We start from the raw sequence: 26,341 nt of genomic DNA, 5'->3' as shown, positions 1-26,341 counted from the left end.
GCAGGGGTAGGATATATCATCAAGGACTTTAGTGGATACACCATGCAAGTTGGACCTAGAAGAATCCATGCTAATTTAGTACCAGAAATAGAGTTGGGAGCTACTTAGGAAGCAATGTTAGGGTCAGCAAATATCTGCAACACGTCTGTCTTGAAGGTGACCATTGGACCGTTGTTCACTGGATACATTATCATATGAAACGGAAAACAAAGAAAATATCTTTGCATCCTCCACCATCTGATATATTGCATTGTGCTAAGTCCGTGTTATCTTTTTCTGCATCCTATATCTACAGAAGCAAACCAGCCGGCGCATCAGCTTCCAAATCTTCAAGAGGATTGTGTTTTCAATATATCATCCATTCATCTTGCTACCAAGAACATGGCAATGGCGGATGCAATGGAAGTATCCTTTTTTAGATTTTTATTTTTAGCATCTTCTGTGCAATTTTATTCTTTTTGTTTCTTCAACTATCGTTTTTGTCTTTTGGGGGTCTTATGAATCCATATATATTACAGCGAAAAAAAAAAAAGGCACCATGTCTCTTGGTGTATGTGTGTGTACATACGTACGTATATGTATGTATATGTATGTATGTGGGGGGGAGGGGGTGGTTCTGGATCAAGTTGCATCAAGTATAACTTTTTCAATTAGACAATGAGAGTTTCATATCAACAATCCGAGCATTGGATATGAATTGTTATCTCTAAATTATTTATAAATTAAAAATCATATAATTTAGAGACCTTCTGCATCAAGTTGTTAAAAAATAAATAATTTAAATAATATAATTTTTGATCATTTAATGATGCATGAGTTAAAAATTTTTAAATTATATAATTTTCTGTATATAAGTAATTTGGAGCTAATAGATTATATCCAACAACTGAGATTATTGACGTAGGATTTTTATTATTTAATTAAAAATTTAACTTTATCAAAGTTACAGCAAGTATAACTTGAGCTTAAGTCATAGAAATATATATATATATATATATATATATATATATATATATATATATATATATATATATATATATATATACACAAACACACACTTTTATACACATGATTTATATATGTGTGTGTACATATATATATATATATATATATATATATATATATATATATATATATATATATATATATATATATATATTTAAAAGAGAAGGGTATGATACATCACATGAGTCCCACAATCCTAATGTCATGCTGCTCCTATTCGATTCATGACTCATAAGTGAATCTACTCAAAAGCCAACAATAACATTTAAAGAGATATATAAATCATGTGATATACAATGAATATAAATGCTATGCTGTGTCCTACCTTAATATAGATCCTTTGCTTGCTTGAAAATATGGTTTGGCAACTGGCAAGAGAATGTGGTCACAGAGTATGTTGAAATGTTAATGCTCATATATTTTCATTGTCATTTTCTTTTGTCACAACATGGTGATCATTCTTTCCCATGCTACTAACACTTTTTTTTTATTTTTATAATTTTGTTTGAGAAATTATTCTCTTGGAGATAAGGTCAACCACTCAACTCCTTAAGGGTAGAGCACCTATATGCGTTAATGACTTTCCGCAGCCTCATTCGCATCACACTTAACAAAAGTGTTTGTCATAGCATCCAAGGGTCCTATTTGGCTTGGATTTTTGTCTACCTATCACGCCCCCAAATCTGGATTTAAATATCGAGAGCGTAAGTAGTTGCCGCACATTTATAGAGAACCATCCTTATAGGCATACAAGGCATCACCTGTCAATGAATCAGTATAACCTGCAGTTTATATCATTCATATATAAAAAGTAGTAAATATCAAAATACTCAACTATTAGTCCATATGCTCATATATATTTAACTACACCACCAAACATGCTAGCTTAGGATTTTTCATTCGAACTTTTACAATTCAAAGCTTTTAATGGATAGATTAGTTATACAATTCAAAAAATCACCATAATATATATATAGTTAAATAAATCAATTTTTTTAACTACAAAAATGGCCTGGGATCTTACTAACCCCAAGATGCCATTCTAACTAACCTTTGAACCCCAGATTTGGAACAACAAAGGAAAATTATAAGCATTCTAGCTTAATAAGTAACAAATACATATATCAAACTCATTTAACTTATGTTAATATGCAACTCAAATGCATTATATAATATGATCTCAATCAGACCATGTATCAAAGTGATGCAATGAGTGATATTAGAAATGCAATTTTATGCCCATTTTTTTAGAACATAAAAATCAGTAAATAGTATAAAAGTCCATCATAAGATATGAATATCTCTATAATAATTGGTATCATTTTAACCGAATATAATGATTCCTATTTGGTTCAAGTTAATCATGATAACATGTCAGGAGTACTTATAATAATTGGTATCGTATCAAAAGATAACATAAAGATCCATTTAATTCGGATCAAGTATAGAATGTGGATGTTATTTATAATGACTAATGACGTATCAAAAGGTGATCTAAATGTTCATTTAATTTTAGTTAATCATAAAATGTAAATGTTATTTACAATAATTTATACCATATCCAGAGATGATATAATTATCTATTTAATTTTGATTAATTATAAAATATAACTGTTACTTATCTCAAGATACCAATAGCCAAATAATTAACCACTCTACTATGATTTCTCAAAATCTGATAATCTACAACCTCGACTAAGTTAACCAGCCATAACAATATTTTAAACTACTTTCTAACAATATTCTCAACCTTCTTAAGGCTTCTAATTCTTAAAATTTTACTATTTTGAGAAAAAAAAAGAAGATAAAGAGAGGATGCTACAACCTCTCCTTCAATCTTTTCCTCTCACAATAATTTTTTTTACTAATTATTTATCCTATCTAGAATCATCTAGAAATTCTCAAACTTTACCCTCAAGTTGATTCATAAGTCAGCACTTTTCGATTAAAATTTTATATTAAATTACTTAATCAATATAGAATTAACATTCTCGGATTAATCCTGAGCATAGTTAATCTGCCCCCAAAACAAAGCATCCATTTTTTTCAAATTTTCTTGTTACAATACTTTTTAATTTCTATTTTTTTACCCCATTACTCATTCTATCAACTATTAACTAACTAACACATACAGAAATCCACTGCATGCCATAGTTCTACTATTTAATACTTGATTTCTAATAGAAATTAACTACATACTAAGAATTCTAATATTTACACATTAATCTTTAAGTAAAAACAGGCCAAATAATAGAAAATAAGTAATTAATATTCTTACCTGCTTAAGAGCTCATCCATGGCAATGGCCACAACCTACGGACAAAAAAGAAGAAGAGAAGGGATGGAAAAGAAGAGGGAAGGAGAGAGAAAGAGAGAGAGTGTGAGTGAATGAGAGAGATTGCCCTTCCTTTCTTTCCTTTTTTTTTTTTTTTTTTTTTTTTTTTTTTTTTTTTGGTATTTTTTTTTCTTCTCTTTTTTTTTCTTTTTTCCCACCCACTCACACACACGCGCGCGGAAAGAGGGAGGAAGAGATAGAGGGTCTCTCCTCTATATCTTCCATTTTTTCCTTCTTTCCCTTATTTTTTTCCTTTTTGACAAGAGAAGAGAACCAGGCGTAAGAGAGGAAGAGAAGAAGAAAAGAAGAAGAGGAGGAGGAGGAGGAAGGGCAAGGAACTGTCATCGGCACCCTGATGCAATAGTTTCCTGATGCATTTGTGTTGATGGGTAATGGTCCACGAATCTGATACGAAGGAATAGATCATTATAGAGGCTCCAAAAGGAATGATGAACTGCAAAGGCCGTACCAAGACAAATATCGGAAAAAGAAGAAAAATGAGAAGAAGGAGAAGCGAAAGTTGACAACAACCCAAGCTTTGACAGCAGAAAACTACATGCCAAGGAGGCCGCACGCGTAGGGGAGCAAATATTACTCACGGAAATGGGGGACGCTGGGATCCAAGAATTGAATAAAGTGGTGTTTATTTTCTAATGGACATCCGAGATCTACAGGCGAGGTGGCGCATACCCAACTCCACTTCATGTCACACGATAACTGGGACCCAATGACTTGGATCTACGTGCTATTAATCAAATCTATAAATGATAACCTTAATGGGGAATCATCCTCATTTTTCCCTCAAGAACATGTAAGCAACTTGAATACGCTGGTTCCTACCTATTCTATGCCCACATGTTTTCAAATAAACTAGAAAAGCCTCTGCTGGGGATTGTGTCGAAAAAACTATGCAAGATATGTTACATAACTGCCAAACTGTAATTCTTTGGGGCATTGAAAGAGAGCATTGGCCACTGATTCCTCCACATGTGAGCAACAATCATAAGCAGAAGAAATATTCAAACCCCTTCCAACCAGTGCTCATTAGAATCCAATCCTACGCAAGCTTCTATGCACTATCCTTCTCGTTTCTTGAGAAATACACATGAATCCTTTGATAAGTGAAGGGCTGAGTTGTAGAGATTTTATGATAGGAAAGATGTGGGAGCCTAAGAAAATTAAGTATACACCAGAGGTGATGCAGATGTATCTAATGTATGCATGACAAGAGGCCTAATTTTCTTATTAATGAAAGATCGCTTGGCTTCTTAGAGATGATGGAGGATGGGTTGTGGCCTCAACCATAAGTAAGGGTGGCAATTTATGACCCAAGCCATCACCTTGACTAACAAGCGATCCATTTTAAACAGGATCGTATTTGACCCAAATGGATTTGGGTCATAGATGTATCAAATTGTTTAAACCTATTTATTAAATGGGATGGGTATAGGTTTAGATCATTGACTCATTTAATGGAACGGATTATAACTCGATCCATTTAACCTATTTAAGACTTATTTAAAATCTATTTAATTTATTTTCGACATATTTAATCTGACTCATTTAACTTATTTAATCCATTTAATCTGACTTTACCTATTGAATAAATAGGTCATGTGGTCAATTCGGATTACCTATTCAATAAATAAGTTAGATCTAGATCTAAATTTTTGACTCATTTAATAAATAGGTTAGGTTTGAGTCGATAAATTTTTGACCTGATTTGCATCCTTCTTGATTAGAATTCAACTCGATCCGATCAAATTACCTTCAATCATAAGCACCCGTACTATCTTAACAAGGTAGCTATGTGAATGTAGTATAAAAAGGTGAACAGACTCAATATGAATTAGTTTGACCACTATAAGTAAGGCTGGATAAGATTTAGAAGAGAGATATACCATATCAAAAAGCTAAGTCGCAAATCAAACTTTTGGAGGTTATAACTTAGTCATAGATGGCTGATTGATGTATTTTTTTTGAAATTGAATAACTTTTGGAAATCTACCACATGATCCCCTTCCTAAAAGGGTTGTGTCTCTAGCAATCAGATTCAAATTTTATCATTTGAATCTTTAATGGATTAGTCAAACCAAAAGTCTTCTTTATAGAAAAGATTTTGGCTGGACATATATCTTAAATTAAAAAAAATCTAGTAGAGTAATAGAAGATAAAGTTGATATAGAAATTTATTTTTATTAGCCATGTCTATTTTAGAAAAATAAGTTCTATTCAAATTAGGAAAAGAATACGATCTAACTTGCTTAAGGACGCACCACACTATTAATAAATAGAGGATATATATCTTTATTTTCTGATCATTGAGATTGGAATTGAGCTCGGGTTGGCATGACTTCGAATCGGACCTCAGGCTAGGCCCGCATAACTTTGGAATGAATTTGGACTAAGATATAGAGTCCGTTTGATTTTCGGGCTAGGCTCACGTGTACCATTAGTTTGGCCCAAGCTTGAGCCCATTTGCAGCACAAATAAAAGCCCGATTATGACCCAGACCCAACCCGGCCCGTTGACTTCCTAAATTGGTTTCTCATCTGGCTGGGAGTCTGGGATTGGTCCAAGTTGAACCAACATGAATCGCGGTGAAGCCCTAATCGAATTGCTTAATCTCCTTGGCCCCTCCGCTCTGCTTCACTTGTCGAATTGTTTGGGAGAGGACTCAAGGGCCTGAGATGACGGTGCCATTGCTGCTACAGTTTGATCCGCGATCTTCTTCGACGGGAGTGGCTGATCAGTACCGCCATCGTCCGTCCTTCCCTCATCTTCAAGAAGTTCCAAGCCATCATCGGACAAAAGATCGGGATCACCCCTCTCCCCACCTAGTCCACCGGAAGAAGGCCCGCGTCTCGCCGGTGGTCTGCTACGATATACAATTGATGACTTTTCTGACTTCATTGTCTTGTGAGCACGACTACTTCAGCCTTGTCGTTCTCCAGTCACTCACATCACGTGAGAAGGGATGCTGCCCAAGCTGACAAAGAGGCGAACATCTGTGAACAAACTTGACCTCATTAGAGCTTGGGATCTATTTCCCGATCTCCTCACCGCCAGATCAAGTTCATGATATTACTCCTGGGCTTCTTCACTGCCAATCACGGTCATCGTCACTGTTGGAGACTCTGTAGGCCCGGGCGAAGTCGTCGATCAGAGAGGGGGCAGAGGCTAGGGAATGGGATGATCATAGCCCTCGGGAGGGAGATGGCAGATGGGTTAGGATCAGGGCCTCAAAGGTTTTTTTTTTTTTTTCTTTTTTTAAAAAATTTCAAGAGATAGAAGATAGTCGGCGCAATGAGAACCTAATTGGCAGTTGGGTTTGTGCCGGCCTGGGTTGTACTTAGATTTGTGTTTTTCAAACATTTTTAAATTTAAATTTAATTAAAAATTAAAAAAAAAATTAGTTGGACGCGGATAGATGTGCGGCCCAATCCAATCAGTTTATTTCCAATCTTAATAATCATCAATGAAAAAAAAAATAATTTAAATTTTATTTTTTTAATATTTTTATTTTTTTAATTTTTTTTGATATATTCAAATTGAACGGGTTGAGTTGAGAGAATTCCTTCTTTCCTTGATAAGATTATGATGCATATAAAATTTATGGACAAAGACAAAAAGGTGGAGTAATTTATAATTAATTAATAGCTTCACCTAATTAAGCTCATATAATTCCTAATAACAGCCGGCAAAAATATATTTCTTTTTTCATGGAGCAGCAAGCAAAATTACGAAGGATCTTACTTAAGTAGTTTTTAAGCAAAATCTTATTTTAGTTTTTTTTTTTTTTTTGATAAGAATATTTTAGTACTTTTCATTGGCAGCCCTTTCCAATAATTGTAATTCCATTGGAATAACTTCCACCCCATTGCTTTCCATCGAAAGAACTGGGTCATAATCAGTAAGCTCACGAAACGTGTGCGGGCATTTATTGCTACCTTTCGAGTTAAGTTTTTTTTTTTTTTCATTTTTTTCGAAAGAAAATTTAAATTCCTTTTGAGAAAGTAGAACCAGAGAATCAGATAACAACTGGTGTGGAAAACTAACCATTTCTACTGGATTTTTGCAGTTCGAAAAGATTTAGCATTGTCGACAAACGGCTGCTTGTAAATGTTCCATAACTCCACCATTCAGCTCTAGGATTTTATAAACAAAATAGAATTTTTAAACCAAATAAACATAATAGAAGAAAGCACATGGCATATCGAGATTGCTGGATCCTTTAATATTGTAATGAAAATCACCATCCGATCAAATATTTTATATCATATAATCAACCTAATACAGTCTTTTTGAGGAAAATAGTGGAAAAAACCTTTATATATACATATATATATATATATATATATATATATATATATATATATATATATATATATATATATATATTATGTGCGTGACGGGGGTGTGTGTGTGTGTGTGTGTGTGGGAGGGAGGCTTTTGCCGCCTCACCAGGATAGAGAGGCAAAGAAGGATAATTACAGAGAGGAACCAAACGCACCAGGGGTGAGGTACATGGTTATCTAAGACCAAAAAAAACTTGCATCCTTTACCTCTATTTTAAAGATTGTTTGATTGAAAAAAATGAAGATCTAAAATCGAAATCAGAATGAATGACTCTCATTCCAACCATTTGATTAGAAGGAGTTTTATTTCAATTTTGAAGTGGAATAAAAATGGATCAATTTATATAGAACTCAATCCCTACTCTCCTCTATGGATTCAATTTTTCATTTCAATTCTGATTTCGATCATGAACTAAATACTTTGAGAAATTTGGCCATTCCAGTTTCGATTTCAAACCATTCCAATTTTTATTCCTATTTTGATTTTGGTTACAAACTAAACACCCCTTTAAGATACATTTTTGTGTCCAAAATCGAAACAGCATGTTCTCCAATGTATTTTCTTTGCAATCGGAGTTAGAATAGAAATTGAATTCTATAAAAGCCAAAGAAATGAATTTTGGGAGATTTGGATAAATCTTAAGGGGCGTTTGATTCGTAACCAGAATCAAAATGAGAATGAAAATCGAAATGATTTGAAATCGAAATCGGAATGATCAAATCCCTCAAAGCATTTAGTTCGTGACTAGAATCAAAATCGAAATTAAAATGAAAAATTGAATCCATAAAGGAGAGTAGGGATTGAATTCTATATAGATTGATCCATTCCCATTCCATCATGAAATCGGAATGAAACTTCTCCCAACCAAACGGTTGGAATGAAAATCACAATTCCGATTCCGGACCCCACTCCTTCCAACCAAACACCCTCTTATTTCTCCAAAAATATGACTCTCTCCAAACAAACAGTTAGATTAAAAATTATTCATTTTCATTCCCATTTCAGAATTCAACTTCCTCCGACCAAATATGATCTTAATGTAATACATTCAATCATCCTTTCAATAGCAAAATTTTTTGCAGCGGATATATAGAGGAAGAGACATGTCTTCTGAACTGTCACATAAGTGAGTGAGAGACTGGGGGTAATCTTTCTTAGCCAAAAGCTACCTAGTTCCACACCAGCATTGACCTTCAGCTAATGATAGGCCAATCCTCTAACGACCTGCTAACATTGTCATCGTGATTTCATTAACAGTGCAACTTGAAGCGGCATCTATTGCACTTCTCTCACTACAATAACCAGGCTGGTTTGGTGATGGTAGCATTGTGCTTGCACTACCCAACATCAAAATTACAGTTGACATATGTGGTCTGTCCTCTGCTCTATCCTGAACACATAGTAGGCCCACCTGTATGCACCTGAGTACGTCATTAATGGAATAAGAGCAACCCATTGACTTATCTAGCAGTTCCAAGCTGTTGCCTTCCTTCCATAGTTTCCATGCCTGAAAGTGTTTCAATCAATATTTGAGAAGACACTAACAAGTAGATGGAAGAGACTTTGATAAAACATGAATCCTATCATTTTTCTTACATGACTAAGGAGGCTTAGGTTGGGCTCGGTAGCATAAATTCCTCTGTTCTTCTTGCCACTTATGATTTCAAGGACCAAGACACCGAAACTAAAGACATCTGACTTCACTGAGAACACACCATCCATGGCATATTCTGGAGACATATACCCACTGCATGACATCACCGCAATTATTAGAAGGAACTTTTTAAAGAAAGTTTAGGATGAAAAGTTTTCAGAGTCCAAATATACACAACAAAAATATTTATGAAAATTGATGCTTACTATGTTCCAACAACTCTCTTGGTATATGCATCAATCTGATCTCCTCCAAATATTCTTGCTACGCCGAAGTCTGAGATTTTGGGGTTCATGTCTTTATCTAGAAGAATGTTGCTAGCTTTGAGGTCCCTGTGGATGATTCTTAACCTAGAATCCTGATGAAGATAAAGAAGTCCACGGGCGATCCCCAAAATGATATTGAAGCGTTTTTGCCAAGTCAGGAGTGCGCATTTAGTTTTGTCTGCTGAATAATCAAGCAACTGAACCATTAAAATTTTGAAAAAGCATTAAATTTTGCCTTTCGAGTAGCAAAATTTCATTAGATGAATGAAATTATTTTTTATCACAATTCTATAATCTAGCTTCCATGAATATCTAAATTTAAATCACCAAAGTAGGAAAGCTGTAGACTATATGTTTTGTAATTTATAATAGTATATCAACATTGTTAATGCTTATATAAATCCTTAAATCTAATCGAAGTTCAAAATAGGTAATAATGACGAACCGAAGATAATGGTGTCCAGACTTCTATTATGCATGTATTCGTAGATTAACATCCTGTCTTCTCCTTGCATGCAGCAACCAAGCAGTCTAACAAGATTTATGTGCTGAAGTTTGGCGATCAACATAACCTCATTCTTGAACTCATCTATGCCTTGGAGTGAATACCTTGACGACCTCTTCACAGCTATGCCCTGCCCATCTTCAAGTTCACCCTGGTCCATCACCACCAGCATTCATGGAGTCATCATCCAAGAGCATGTCAACTTCTTTAAGCAGACAAATAAAAGAAAAAATATGATGAAAACAGTGATATTCACTGTGGGTACAAACTTAGCCTCATATAGAAATAGATTAAATGCAGTCATCAGGAATTTTCACCATATATGATAACCAAATCAAACAAATAATTCAATGAGATGCCTACATTACCTTGTAAACAGTGCCAAAGCCACCCTCACCAAGCTTATTGGCGATAGAGAAGTTGTCTGTGGCAATCACTATGGTGCTTAGTTCAAATAGGGGGAGTTCCAGTTCTTTCCCTCTATTACGTTCATCTTGTGGGTAGACGTCTTGAGTAGAACCTAATGTGTTAAGAGACAAATCAAATGACAACTGCCTTCGCCCACTAAACTTAATACCTGGTTTAGAAGAATTCATTGAAGTGATGAGTAATGGATTTAGGAAATAGCAACTCCATGTTCCATTATTTTCTGAGAAAAAACTGTAATAAACTCACTATGACTTTTGAACTTCTTATGCCAGATGTAACAACCACTTGACACCAATAACAGCAGCCCAGATGCTATACATATGACGAAAATAACTATCTCTTGTTTCTTCTTGTTTGGGTCGCCTCCAGTTGAGCCTGTGCCTGCATTACTTTAATGGAATCATGAGACAATTTTTGACTCAGTTTAATCTTTACAATGGTGGAATGTCAAACTTACAATTTTGTTATAGTATTTAACTAGATGATTGGTGTATAATAAATAGATACAGCTTAAGAAATAAAGGCTTGATACTTAGTTTTATCATCTTAGGAAAGACCAAAATTCAACTGCCTTCAGATGTGGGAACAATTAATGAATTCAAATTAGGATGCAATCATCATTTGTGGGTAGAGAAGTTTTATGTAGGATTTCTCTCAAATTGAAAATATTTAGGAAGGCCTTTTAGTTGTCAATTGGAATTGGAAAGGAGATCATCTTTTAGTTTATGTGCGCCAGTCAATTATCTCTGCTCTACCGCTTTGTAATATCTCATTGAAATCTTCCCTTTCCATATCAACCAGTCTGCATCAAGAAAATAGAGACATAAGCTAAAGACAAAATGGTCCACCCAGAGATGAGGTCAAAGTTCTACGGCCATGGCCAACTTTTCTAAACATGAAGTCTGAAGTTATCTTTTCTTTTTCTTTCTTATCAGTCTGGAGTTCCCATACAGGACAATTAAAGAGTATACATTTAGTTCTGAAGACGAATTAACAAATTCATTCATGGACAAGAGAATAAAGCATGGAAAAAGATATCTAATTGATTAGACATTAGTGTCCAATTTCAAGCTTCCTCTACAAGACTCTAATATCTAAATCAAACAGAATAACCACATTTATTGTCTAGGAAAGAGATAGTAGAATCAAAAAGGAATAACCATGTTTAAATTGCACACAACCATCATAAAACCTTATTATTGAGACAACAAAATCCATATAACCTAGAGTTAACATCTTCAGCAACAGACTCTAATTGACATGTATCCTGAGGCAAGATTCAACATGTATTTATTTTTGATAGATTATTCAACATGTATTTAGTAACAAGCTAAAGCAAGTCCAAGAACATCTAAGGACTTACTCAGTTCAGATGCTGCAAGGCGAACGTAGAGATCCTGCCCACCATCAACAAATTGCTTAATATCTATCAGATCACTTTTCCAAATAATACAAGCACCTCCTCCACTGATATTAGCAGGTGCGTAAGCCACACATGAACAATTATTCAAGCAGCTTTCTCGACACTGCTCAAGGCTCATGCGCTCGTTCACGGTGGAGTTTGAGGTGTCTGGCAACTTGACATGAGTCAATCTTACAAACCCATCTCCTTGGCAATCCAAGCTTGTCTTCCGCACACACCCATCATGTCCATCTCTGAGATTCCAGTCTTGTGGTGACTTGGGACTGAATCCATAAAGACAGTTGCAGATTGGCGAGTCGTTCGAGTTACAAATGCCATAAGGACCACACACAGCATAATAATCGCATTGGTCTTTTGGTATTGACCAATACAGGCTCCATCCTACCATGGAATTAAACCAAACATATCGTTGAATCATTGATTGGTTCAGCATAAACCTTGAAATGATCGAGCTGTCTACAACTTTATACGTGTAATATATTGCATGTGGATTAATGAAAAATTCAAAGGTGAAGTAGTTGTCAGAATTCATCTCAGGCTCACCATCGAATTGAATCCCATCCCAAGGGCCACTTCGATACTCTTTTGTTGATTGCTTCCATATGAAGAATTCTGGTGATCCATGAGGATCGAGCTTGAATGAGTAGTCCCCTGGTGAAGGGTCATCGGTGCTCTTCCATGTGGTAAGATATAGGTCAAGGCCAGTGGTAAAATTCAATCCAAGTTTCATTCCTGGAAGCAACGTATCACATGGGTGGTCGAAACTCTGCCACAACAAGCTACATGAATCATTGTTACCTTCTTTCAGAACAAAATTCCCGGTATCTAAGAGCTGTGCCACTGGACTGCTTGATAATGATGAGCTCGTCGACCAGAAAACCTTGGCTGCCTGATTGGAGAGGATGAGATTTCCATCACTGCTGATGTTCAGACTTCCAGTATTGTCAGTAAGTGGAGCTTCTCTATTGGCAACCCAAACAACTGTCTGAGTTGAGATATTCTTGTACCAAATGCCCAAGTATCTATTCTTCAAATTGCCCGGGCTGAAGAAGCCTAATTCAAAGTTCCCACCTGCTGAAACCAAAGTTTTGCCATCGCTGAGTGGTGTGTTTGGAGTGATGGTGTCTCCTGCAATGGAGGGAGACAAGAGGCTACAGAGCAAAACAAGAGAAAGTGGCCAAGGCTTCATGGCTTTCACTTGCTTGTCTTAGTGGATTTGGTATTCCTAGTGGCATGGTTTTATATTTACCAAAACCACTTTCTGCAGGCCAATTTGGACTTGACTTCCAGTGGGCATCTGGAAGTGCTGCTTTCTTCCTGCTGCGGTCTAAAGACACTGATGGGTTGAAAATTCTAGAAATTACTACCTGTCGTATCTTGTAGCTTTCTTCCTTCCTTTCTTGAATCTTTTTTTTTTTTAATTTAAATTTTAGAATTCAGCGAACTTCTTGATCTGATGTTGAATTTTTTAGGTGGAGTAAATACTTTGTCTGGATGGTGATTGGTGATGCAGAAGAATTGCAGCAAGCAATTTATGTTTCTTGACCTCAAGAAAGACACTTCTTTATTTTTATTTTTATTTTTTGTGGGGGGGGGGGGGGGTGGTGGTGTGGAGTGATGGAGACTAATCGGTGTAGTCCTTATTAGTCATCAATTTTATTCAGAAATACAGTAGGAGAAGAATGTACAGTCAGCATAAGTTACACCATATAAGAAAAGAAGATAATAGAGGAATATACAAGCTTAAAGGAAATGGAAACGGCTGCTTCTAAGAGATTCCAAGGAAAAAGCAGTCCTTCATGGTTGTAGGCAGAAGGAGACTCAGAAGAAAAGCATCTTAGTGCATCAGAATGCAGAAAGAAAGGGATCCCATAGATGATCACAATGCTGCAAAAACCTCCATCATAGTCTCAAGCCGAGAGATGATCGAGGGAAACAAAATAAAAATCCAAAAGTGATGAGAACTAAGAAGCCCCCTGATCATCACAGCCTAATAGAAGGGCAGCAATTGAAAAAGCAGTTGTCTGTGCTAATGGAGCAAAACAGAATCACAGTCTCTCTCTCTCTTCAAATGAACAGCAGCCTAGATGATCTATCGAAATTAGCAGTGAAAGAAGTGACTTTGTCATAGCCAAGAGAAGAAAAGCATCAGGATAAATAATTCAAGGATCCACCAGATCATAGAAAGGAATGCTGAGAATCTTTCCAGCTAGTTTGGCAAAGGCCGGGAGAACCTTTTCACGGCAGAGAATTGACCGGTCACGAAAAAGATTAATCCCTTTCCAAGCCACCGAACCCAAGGAACAAGATTTTTTGAGGAAGATTCTGGCCTTTCACACAGTCCAACAGCTCCAATGGATGGCTGCTAACACCATCAAAACAGCAGGTTGCAAGTTTGCTGGAAAATTTCTGTTGCACCAAGATGCTGATGCATCTCTAGTTCAATACCTCTCCAAGGGAAATGGCAAAACAGGGGATTCACTTGTAAAATGCACAAAGTATTGTAATATGAATGCAACCATGATATAAATGTATCTGATTTTCTCAATATTCACCCCAACCCTATTTTGAGCAAATCACACGCCTTCATCATTCTGGAATGCAAAATCCTTTAGATCTGTCTACCAACCACTAAAGTAAAAAAATGGCTAAGAGAAACCATCATTACCTACTATAAGTAGTGGGTTCTGGATAGTGCACATAAGGAACCTTGGATTGTGGAATGCCAGGATGAGGACAGGGTTGTGGTTCTTTAAATCTGGCCTTAATTACATGGGATGTTGTGGGGATCCCCTTTTGTTTTAAACAGTGTGCATATATAAACGCCGCTGATCATTACCAAGACCAACACAGCCATGCACAATACTAGAGGATATTTCTTGGAAGGCTTCATGATGAGGCTATCCTACATAAGAATGGTTGGCAGAAAACCAGCCATGTAAGATGCTGTGGGAGATTCCTAACCCCGATCAGAGTGGCTGAAGACGGCCAGAAATGGTCAGAGCGGCGAAACCTGCAAAACAAGTCCCGGTTGGAGCTGGCTCCGATGAGGACCCTCCGATAGCCAAGTCAGAAAAATGCAACAGACGAGAAGGAGAACGACAGGATTCCCGGGTGCGGATATGCTTATCTGGAGGATCCCTTTTTTACCTCTATTTATAAGGTGGTGGGAGTCATAAGAGGAAAAATGATAGGAGACTATTCCGGCTTCTCCATCCAACCACTCGTTTGGATTCGTGAAATACAAGGGTTGCTGTGGCGTGTTATTCACCATGGAATTTGAGTGATTTATCCAGACGTGGTGCAGATAATAATTTCTCTCGGTTTAGACTTTGGTGGCGGACGTCATCTTATCTAATGTGCAGTCGGCAACTCTCTGGGGTGGCTTGATTTGACAAGGCCTTATTTGATGCGCAGCCAGCCGTTGGTGTGGTATTGCCCCACGTGAGGTGATATGACTTGATGTGATGGCATGAGATGTTGACTCTTCCAATTGTGGTAGCCAGCAAGTGCTGAAGGGAATGCCGCTTGTGGTTAGAAACAGGGTTTGGTGGGGGTTCCTTCGATTGAAGATGATATTAGGCTCGGCACCTTCCTTAGATCGGTGTCTGATGTCCGACTATCACCCTGGTGTCAGTGGCCAGGGATCCATCGGCGGAGTTACAACGGACAACCAAAGCCAAGTTCATCGGTTGAAGCTAGGGTCGGCGGTCAAACAAGGGCTGGTGGCTGAAGATAGGATCGGCTCTTTCCACCAACCATTATGGGAGCTTCATCTGAAAGGATCGGCGTGAGAGTGAGGATCGATGGGTCCGAAGTAAGATCTTCCGCTACTTCATTATGTACTGAATGACTCCCTTCAGCGTAGCTTCTTCGCAGTTCTAGGATAACATATCTATCACTGGGATAGTACTCATCTACGTCCGACCGGTGCTGTGGTGACAGCTATGCATTCTTCGTCGTGGTGATTCCCCTAGCGCGTGTCTTCGGCACGGGCGATGGGTCACCCCCAACATAAGCTATGCAACTAGTTTAGAAAGATGTGATACCACCTTTGTGTTTTTTTTTTTTCCCCCTCTCTCTCAGTGCCCTAGTCCTTGGGTGAATGCAAAAAAATTCAAGGGAAGTAACTAAATGAATTTCCTAAAAGGATAGTTGTGCACCAGAAATTAGAAAGAAATCATGAGCTGATAGGCTAATAGAGACAAAGGATGATTCAAGGTAATGCATTAATTTAGACAAGGTGATATTTTATGGAAACAAAACCATGGAAGAACAGAGCTATAAAAAGAATTAAGTCTTAGAATAAAAAATCGGCTTACCCAAATCTCTCTCAGATTAAAGGAAACGAATAAAACTAAAAGGAAAAGAAGAAAAATCTCAATTGTTAACACCCTGATCAAAACACAAAGCTTTAGCCCAATAAACGTAAACAACTGTATTAAGCACCAGATAGATAAAAACCTCACCAACAAAACATCTTTTCACGGAATCAAACAAAAAAATCCCCAAAAGATGCCACCGTTCTGATCAAAACGAGATTTTGTAAAACACAGGCTAAAAACCAGGTTAATCTTGTATAACCAAGAAATCCAAAAAGGAAAAAAAAGAAAAAAAGAAGAATTACCTTATTCAAATAACAGCAATCTTCCATCATTCAAAAAAGGGAAAAGGGCATCGAAGAAAAACTTCCCCTTCCTATGTTCTTTTTATCCTCCTTCCTTCCCCTATTCTTTTACTTCTCATCACCTTCCTTTAGCTTCCATCTTCCCCCCCTCCTCTTCCTCTTAGAAAATCAAAGCCCAAACTTGCATGGGGTTCTACGCTCATCGAAGCCCTCCCCTCCTTCCACCCTCCTCCTCTACAAGGGTTTTTTTTCTTCTTTTCTTCGTTCATCTCTCTCTGCCCTTTTTATTCCTTCTTTCGAGATATAAAAAAAGCTCCCTTTTCTTCCCCCCTCTTCCTTCTTCTTCGGTGGCTTCGAACGCGGCGCTTGGAGAGTGTTGCACCGATGCTCGTTGGGATGGTGAGAACGCCGAGGACGAAGGGCGAGCGAGAAAGGAAGAAAGATTAAGAGTTCGATGAAGGATAAAGTTTTATTATTAAGTTTAATTAACTGAGACGTGTTAGGCAAACTATTTTTAGGAATGATTGTTCAGATCGTGAAACACTACCCTGAAGCAGTTTTTCCCCTTCAAAGGGGGAATAGAGGATATCGGACGGCCATGGCCATCCTGCCAGCTTTGTACAACGTTTCTACGCCAACACCACTAGCAAGGTTTGCACAATATTATATTCTCCTACGGAATTTTAAGTGCAAGAGATAGATTTACCTCATATTCTAAACATGATCTCTCATATTAGTTTCTTCGATACGACATCGAGTCATGCCACAGCAAACCATAGATTTATAATTTATTTTTGGTCTTTTATGTGGTCCTTGTAGATTTGGAGCAAGTTAGTTTGATGTACGCATAAAGAAAAATTTCACTAAAAACAAACTTTCTACATTTTATATGAAATTATAAATACCCTTTGCATGTCTAATTACACTGATACTTACTCTATATTTTTTTATACATTATTACAATATAGCCTACCCTCCTCTCAACTGATTTAAAGCTTGTCTAAAGTGCCTACTTGTTATTTGTTAACTGATGTGGACGTAGTTCACCAGGAGTGCCTCGTTATTTGTTGGTGTTGAGGTATTAATATGTTATGGATTTGTGATCACCATTATTTTTATGAACAAAACCCACTCCTAAACCCCAATCCTAATTCTATTCCTTCCTCCAACACTAACCCCCGATCCTCTTCCCCAAGATGGCCACATTGTCCCCCCACCAACCTTTGCCACCGCCCCATCTAATCTAAGCCTCTAATCCACCAATCTAAGCCTTTTAACATCTTTTCCTTGAAATTCAATAACAAGATGGTGTATCAAAACTAGATAGAGTAGAAGAAAGATCTCACCATTCATCCTGGCCATAATTTTGGGCCTAGGCTCAAACATGCCAATCCAACCAACAAAACTATCCACATTTCTCCTCCAATATTACCATGCTTGCTATACCAATTGATACATTATTGGTGATGTCAAGGAGGCACCAGAATTCTCAATGATGGCGAGCACCCAATCAGCCTTTTTGGTCTTGTTGACATGGTAGAATCTACGAATGATACTAGTACAGGAGATGACATTGGGGATGATGCCTCAGCCCACCATTCTTTCGAGATAAAAAGGCTAGGGCTTCCTCCAATTCTTTGCTCCAAATGAGACAGTGGAGTTCATCATTGCTCTTGAAGGTGTCGAAGTTGTTGGAAGGTTTGCTATCGATAAAGTAGTTTTTCTAGATTTTGAGATGCGGGGTGGTGGTGTGACATCAAAATATGGTAGAGATAGCTTAAAACTCGAGGTTTTTTTTTTTGAGTGGGGCTAGTGGTTTTGGGATAGAATTTGAAATTGAGGAAAGAATGAAGAGAAGGGGTGGAGGAGATAGATATGGGATTGACGAGAACACTAGCCCTATATTTGGGTGGGGGACAAGTTTGGAGGGGCTTGGGGTCGATCAAAACATCCATTGTTGCCCAGATATGGAGTCCAAAAAAGGGGGTAAATTAGGTATTTTCAAAATTTTTGTGATTAGTGTACTCAAGTAATGTGTTATACTTGTTAAGTGGATGAATTGATTAGCTATAAAAATGAAATCAATCACAAGAGATAGGTAAAGCAAGTATAAAGCACAAAGAATAAGTAAAAAGATGCAAGCACAACAAACACAAGAGATTTATAGTCGTTCGGTGCTAACCTTGCACCTACATTCACTCCCCAAGTTTCTACTTGAGAATTTAATCCCCTAAAAGGATTTCAAGAATACAACACGTGGACAATCTCGATTCTTGTAACACAAGCAAGAACACTTATTTTTTGGATATAAGCCAACCCTCAACACTTCGATTTCAGGTTCGGATCAATCTATCCAAGTTTTGGAACCCCTTAAAACTCAAAATCCAAAATACAATAGGAGGAAAAATAGTGTACAGAAATTTTAGCCCAATAACCCCTTAAATAAGCACAATAAATGTAATAGAAATACAATACTTAAGGGGAAAAGTTTTTGTTGAACATTCTCAATGGATTTGCATACTTGATTGTAGCTGGAGAGTGGTTGGTGAGCTGATTGAATGCTTCTTTCCTCTCTTTTAGGAATTTTTTGAACTTTCACGGATGTGAGCTTTGAATTGCTTGAAAACTTATGATTTTTCTCTTCAAGAGAGCATTTATAATCACCATTTGCACTTGAGAATATCTTAGTATCGGTTAAGAGCCGTTGGAGAATATTTAATGCATATTAAATATATCAAAAATAGACTGAAAACTAGTAGTTATGAAGCTCGCCCATAATAGGTCGTCCTATGTGGGATGCCTTACTAGCAATGGGACGTCCCATGGGATGCGTCATTCGGCAGACAAAAAATTGATTATCTGTTTTGATCTCAGGGTCTCAGGGGTCATCTCACATGGGTCGTCCCACTGCGTGCCATAAGTCAAAACAGTGTATGTCGGCTACCCAATGAAAGGAGATGACCCAGATGGATCGTCCCATTTTATTTCAACCTAATTTTTCATACAATTAAGGTTTCAAACTTACCAGAACACTTTTAAATACTCTCAAATGAATTTAAATCAATTTGATACTTTCAAAGGGCTTCAAAAACTTCTCCAACTTGCAGAAATTTCAACTTTGACACACTTGATGAAGCTTTTCAAATTCAATATTTTGACTACCTGAAACATCACAACAATATTCTCTAAAGATAAGAAACTCATTAGTAGTCTCCTCTAATAATTTGTGATCATCAAATTTAATTTTTGGAGCAACAATCTCTCCCTTTCTGATGATGACAAAATATTTGAGTGCTCATAAAATAAGTCCATAAAGCTCAAGAAATTGAGTTTGGGAAGCACTTATGGGAATATGCCAAAGATTAAGCATAAAAAATTATGAGATATATATTTTTTAGTAAGTTGTAATATTTTGATTCATTTTGCTAAGACTTATTTGTAAAGATATCAGAGTTTTTCTGAAGATTATTTTTAATCCACAAAATCCTTCCCTTTCTTGTATAAAATAGATAAAAGTTATCATTTTGACTATTTTAAAAAAGATCTCTCCCTTTCTTATGTAAAAAGTGGTTAAGTTATAAAATTTTTCTTATTAGAGCAAAGATGATTCATAAAAGAAATTTTTTCTTCTCTTCCTTATTTTTAGTATTAGAGTAATATGTGTAAAATGAATCTTTCTTTCTCTTTTTCTTATTTTTGATATCAAGGCAAAGATGAAAATATCAGAGTAAAAATTAAAAGAGAAGGTATTAGAGCATTTTGCAAAATTAAAAATAGATATATCAGGATATTTTTGGTATTAATGTAAAAATGAAGATATCAGAGCACTCAAGAAAAATGGATGTATCAGAGTATTTTTTAAAAAATATCAAAATGAAAGTAAAGATAGACGTATCAGAGTGAAAAAAATAGATGTATCAGAGACGTATTAGAGCAAAATACTATATCGTATCAAAAAGAAAATTTATAAAAAATTTAAAAAATTCAGATAGACAGGACTATACTACTTTCTCCTCCTTTTTGACATCATCAAAAATAGACTCGAGAGAGTAAGATTTTTCATGGTTGTACATCAGATATCAGAATAATAGTGCAGTCATCCAAATGTAATAGTCATTCATTCATTCATTCATTCAAAAACAGTGGGCCATACAAAGTGATAATAAAAGATAACCTCATTCATTAATTATAATAAAAAAAGAGGTTACAAGAGTCATAATATATATCTATGAGCATCAAGCTCTCATACATTCAACTACTAGAACAAAATACAATAACTAAGCAACTTAAAAGTCTAGTACAAAAAGATCAGATCAGTGAGAATGGGCATCAAGTTCAAAATCAAGATAAGTGGAAATATAATCAGCCTCATCCTTGATCGAAGGGTCTGGTCCGAGTGGAAGATATCGGGGGACAAAATGCAATAGGCTAGACAAAAGCTAGCTCACTGGATGCGGAGGGCCTGGACTGAAGCTGAATCTTAATGACATTAAGCTGGGATAAGACTCCCTTCACTGAAACTTAGAGCCCATCTAGATTAGAAGATACGAAGTCTCTGGAGTCTTTGATATCTGCTCGGATCAGCTCAAGTGAAGAACGAAGCTGGCTGTGGAGTCTCTCTACCTCTCGAGTCAAATCAACCAACTGAGGTGAAGAGGAGCTCGAAGTGCTGGCTCCTATCGATAGAGAATCCAGAATCAGTCTGATCTTCCTCTCAATATCAAAAATCATGCCATTGAACCTGAGAAGGGAACCCTCTACACTCTCCAGTCTAGTACTCAGATCAGATAAAAGCTCCATCAATGAGGATATGTGTGGCACGACTGAAAAGTCTAAGAAAGAGTCAGAAAAAGAACTCGATGGAGGCTGGCGATACTACTGCTGCTGTTGCATCTGCTGGAGAATTGCTCCTGATACTGCTGAAACTAATGGAGCTACTGAAGAATTTCATCCTGGAACTGCTGCTGCTGAATAGATAGAATGCCTGCCACTCTCTTAGCCAATAGTCCCATCTCATCCTCCTCCAAACTAAAAAATGACATGGTATGGCTCGACGATGGGGGTACACTGACTGAGAGTCCTATCTCAGGCTCTGATACAAGGTGATCAACTAGACTCTACTTGGGCATAGATGATGAAGATGGACCCTCCCCCTCAGCATGCTCCTCCTCATCATCCTCCTCCTCGACTGCAGTTGCACGGCCTTTAGCCCAACGACCATTCACTCTGATAAACCCCATACGTCGAAAGGGAGTGGTCATTGTAGGTGTCAGTGTTTGATGATCTACAAACAACCTCCCCCTCAAAGCTCACTCCTGACTTTCTAAATAACACTGTAAGAGCCATACCATAAAGCAAGGGAGTCTTGGATCTGTTCAAGGCCTCCCTCATAGCATCGATCATCAAAAAAGATAGATTTAGGGGAGTCTCGAAGACTACATAGTGCATCAAGTAGATATCTCGACTGATCATCAAATCATATCTTCCCCCTCTGGGGATAAAAATCCTAGATACTATGTGGTGGAGCAATCTTATCTCCACGCTCAACTCCTTGACCTCAATTTTCATAGATCCCTCCACATCCTTTCTTCCAAGGATAGTCCTAAGCCCGATTTCTTTTCTGAGAAGCTTATCTAGACAGCTACCCTCACAGGATATCTGAAAGAGTCTACCTAGCCTAGGTGCATTTAGAATGATTTGGACACCCTTCACAATTGACCTCAAAACTCCATCAGTGAAGACTAGATTAGAGTAAAATTTTTTGACAAGATCAATGTAAATGGGCTCAGATAAATTATAGAAAAATCTCCATCCTTACCTAATCAGTTTCTCACCAAAAGAAAATTCATCATTTCTCAAAAAATAAAAATCAACATTCCTTCCCAGGGCTATCTTTCTTGCAGACATAGGGATCTTACTTGGGGTGATCGATGGAGAGGCTTGAACTGGTGCTTGAGTAGTCTTCTTCCTTCGTTCCTCAGCCTCCAAGGATCTCACCGACTTTCTTCTCTACAGCAATCTCATTTTGGGGACCATTGTCCTAAAGAGAGTAGAGAATCGGTCAAGGAGATAGAGAAAGATGAAGGATGGATGGAAAAGAAGAAAAGAAGAGGATTTCGGGGTGATTGTCATGGAGTTTGCAAACTAGGGCTTAAGATTTTGATGGAGAGCAAGGGGGTATGCCGAGAGAGAGTGTATGTCCTAGAATTTGAGGTGGAAATCCAAGATTTTGAATGGATTTGAGGTCGATGGGGAGCTAGAGAGAGAAGCCTTAGGTTTGGGATGAGAAGAAGAAGAAGAGGTATAGTGTTTGAGTCACCCCACATAATTTTAAAGGAGGGATTAAATGGGTCGGCTCAAATGAAATCCTCATGCCCGTTCAATTAGGACGTCCCATGTGGGACGCCCCATCCAGGGAAACATCAGATGATGGAAAAATAATTTTAAAAGGAGAAAAAATTTAAGAGAAAAAATTTGAAAAGGTTCACATTGACTTGAGATGATCATGAGAAGTCTAGATAAATTTTGGTATGATTTTTGATGAAAAATTTTAATAAAAAAAATCAAGATTGTATCTGAGTAGCACTGATAATTTTTTAATTATCTTAAAAAATCTCAAAAAAAGATAGATGCCTCCTAAAATTAAGATAATGAGGTCAAGAGATTTTGGATTGATTTTGGGAATGAAATTATGATTGAAGTTCAAGCAGAAGGATCTAAGACGCCCAATTTCTTCTAATTTCATAAAATTTATTTTCATTTAAAGCTTTGATGAAAATATCAGCTAATTATTTTTTAGTTTATGCATTCAAGTGTTATATCATTATTTTAAACATATTCTCTTATGAAATGATGTCTAATTTCAATGTATTTTGATCTAGAGTGTTGGATTGAATTTTTGATCAAATTAATGACATTAGTGTTATCACATCTTATGAAGATGTTTTTAAGTTCAATACCAAAATATATGAGTTATTGTTTAATCCACAGGATTTGAGCATAGCAACTTCTGACTGCAATATACTCGACCTCGATCGTCGATAATGCTATCAAATTTTGCTTCTTGCTAAATCAAAATATTAAGTTCATTCTTAAAAATTGGCAAGTTCTACTAGTATTTCTTTTATCTAGTTTACATCCAGCAAAGTCTGCATCTGAGTAATCTATTAAGTCATAAAAGATTGCTTTGAGAACCAAAGTCTTAGGTTTTGTGTTCCTTTTAAGTATTTAAAAATCTCTTAACAGCATTTAAGTGAGATTTCTTAGGATTTGACTGATATCTAGCACACATACATACACTGAATATTATATCAGGTTACTAGCAGTAAGATATAATAGAGAGCCTATCATCCCTCTATAAAGCTTTGAATCAATATTTTTGCCATGTTCATCTTTATCTAATTTACAAGAAGGGGTCATAGGTGTACTTATAATTTTTGAGCTCTCCATTCTAAATTTTTTAATAATTCTTTATGTATTTACTTTGGGTAATAGAGATTTTTTCTTCATTTGCTTAATCTAGAGTCGAGGAAGAAATGAGTTCTCCCATCATGTTCATCTCGAACTCTCTCTACATGAGCTTGATAAATTCTTGACATAAAATTTTATTAGTAGATCCAAATATAATATCATCAATATATATTTGTATAACTAAAATTTTTTTATTTTTTTTTTAAAAAGAGTTGTATCAATTTTTTCTCTTGAAAAATTATTTTCTAGTAAGAACTTAACCTTTCATACCAAGCCCTAAGAGCTTGTTTTAAACCATATAATACTTTGTTTAATTTAAATACATGATCTGAAAATTTATGATTTTTAAAATTGGAGATTGCTCTATATATACTTATTCAGCAATATAACCATTTAGAAAAGTACTTTTAATATCCATTTGAAATAATTTAAAGTTCATGAAATAAGCAAAAGTAAGCAGCATTTTAATGGCTTCTAGTCTAGCAACAGGTGCAAATATTTTATCAAAATTAATTTTTCTTATTGATTATATCTTTTAGCAACTAATCTTGTTTTATTTCTGATTATATTTTATCTTCATCTAATTTATTCCTGTATACCCATTTTGTTCTTATTATTAGATGATTTTTAGGTCTAGCAATAAAAGTCCATACATTATTTCTTTCAAATTGATTTAGCTCTTCTTGCATAGCAATTATCCAGTTATGGTCTTTTTCAGCTTCATCTATTATTTTAGGTTCTAGATGTGAAACAAAAGTTACATAATTACAAACATCTCTAAACGAGGATCTAGTTCTTACTCCTTGTGTCAGATCACTAATAATTAATTTTTGAGGTGATTGTGGATATATCTCCATTCTCTTAGAAGATTATCTATATCTTGAGGTTGTTCTTAAGTGTTTTGATCTTTAATGTTTCATCCTCATATTTTTCTTCCAATTGATCCTTTTTTGCTCATTTGAGTCATTGATGGTGAGCTCTTTCATTCCATCTTTTATGATATCTGCATCATCAGCATCCTCTCTCTTTCTTGATGGAAGATCATTAGCTTCATCAAAAACTACATGAATCGACTCTTCCACTACTAGTATTTTTTATTAAATACTCTAAAAGCTTTCTTAGAAGTGGAATAGCCAAGAAAGATAGCTTCATCAGATTTAGTATCAAATTTGTCTAAGCTATTTTTGCTATTATTTAAAACAAAACAACGGCAATCAAAAATATGAAAATATCTTATGTTAGATTTTTTATCTTTTCTATAATTTATAAGGTGTTTTCTTTAAAATTGATCTTATTAAAGCACGGTTTAAGATGTAACATGCTGTGTTAATTGCTTCTGCCCAAAAATACTTGGGAGCTTGCTTTCACATAGCATGGTATGGGCTATTTCTTCTAGATTCTATTTTTTCTCTCTACTACTCTATTTTATTGTGTATTCTAGGTGCTGAAAAATTATGATCTATACCTTTTTCATCATAAAATTTTTTAAAATTCTTATTTTCAAATTCAGTACCATGGTCACTACGAATTGAAATAATTGTAAACCTTTTTTATTTGAAATCTTTCGATAAAATTTAGAAAATACTAAAAATACTTCATCTTTAGAAGCTAAAAATAAAATCTAAGTAAAATGTAAAAAATCATCAATAATTACAAAACCATATCTTTTACCTTCTAGACTAGTTGTCCTTGTAGGACCAAATAAATCAAATATAAGAGTTCTAAAGATTTAGAAGTTGAAACAATATTCTTAGATTTAAAGAAAACTCTTATTTTTACCTAATTGACATGCATCACAAATTTTGTCTTTATCAAAACTAATTTTTGACAAACCAAAAATTAAATCTTTTTAATGATTTTAGAAAGTATGTGCATACCAATATGTGCAACCTACGGTACCAAAGCCAACTTATCTCATTGATTTTAGCATTCATGGCACAAGACATTACATATTTTGCATGAAAATATTATCCAAAACAACCATGTACACATTGCCATGTCTATGCCCAATGAATTAGTGCTATTATCAAAAAGATAAGTTACAATGCACATAGATGATTCAAAAACTACTTTATAAGCTTTATCACATAATTGACTAATACTTAAAAGATTATGCTTGAGACTATCTACAAGTAACATATTTTCAATACAAGCGGATGGAGTAATACCAATATTACCAGTGTCGATGATCTTCTCTTTATCATTATCTCCAAAGGTGACTATTCCTCCATTTTAGCTTCCAATATGATGAATTGAGATTCATTACCG

At 35.9% G+C, this 26,341-nt stretch overlaps 1 protein-coding gene across 5 annotated transcripts; it reads right to left on the bottom strand.

Moving 5' to 3' along the window:
- Positions 1 to 8,672: 8,672 nt before the first annotated feature.
- Positions 8,673 to 17,186, bottom strand: LOC105046965 (receptor-like serine/threonine-protein kinase SD1-8). Of its 5 annotated transcripts, XM_073259374.1 has the most exons (9): positions 16,604 to 17,183; positions 12,520 to 16,072; positions 11,917 to 12,357; positions 10,800 to 10,934; positions 10,493 to 10,701; positions 10,065 to 10,275; positions 9,560 to 9,800; positions 9,296 to 9,446; positions 8,673 to 9,206 (listed from the first exon to the last, which is right to left on the bottom strand). In XM_073259374.1, exons 2-9 carry the CDS (start codon positions 13,163 to 13,165, stop codon positions 8,916 to 8,918), a joined length of 2,325 nt encoding a protein of 774 aa, XP_073115475.1. In that variant the 5' UTR covers positions 13,166 to 16,072; positions 16,604 to 17,183; the 3' UTR covers positions 8,673 to 8,915. The 5 variants fall into 5 exon arrangements, with proteins under 5 accessions (XP_073115475.1, XP_073115474.1, XP_073115476.1 ...); XM_073259373.1 differs by having other exon boundaries at positions 10,493 to 10,644; positions 11,917 to 16,072; positions 16,604 to 17,186; XM_073259375.1 differs by having other exon boundaries at positions 11,917 to 13,047; positions 16,604 to 17,181.
- Between the last annotated feature and the right edge of the window lie 9,155 nt (positions 17,187 to 26,341).

Source organism: Elaeis guineensis, chromosome 6, assembly GCF_000442705.2.
Source record: "Elaeis guineensis isolate ETL-2024a chromosome 6, EG11, whole genome shotgun sequence".
NCBI lineage: Eukaryota > Viridiplantae > Streptophyta > Magnoliopsida > Arecales > Arecaceae > Elaeis > Elaeis guineensis.
Note: the sequence above shows the minus strand (reverse complement) of the source record. Positions and strands in the feature narration are given on the sequence as shown.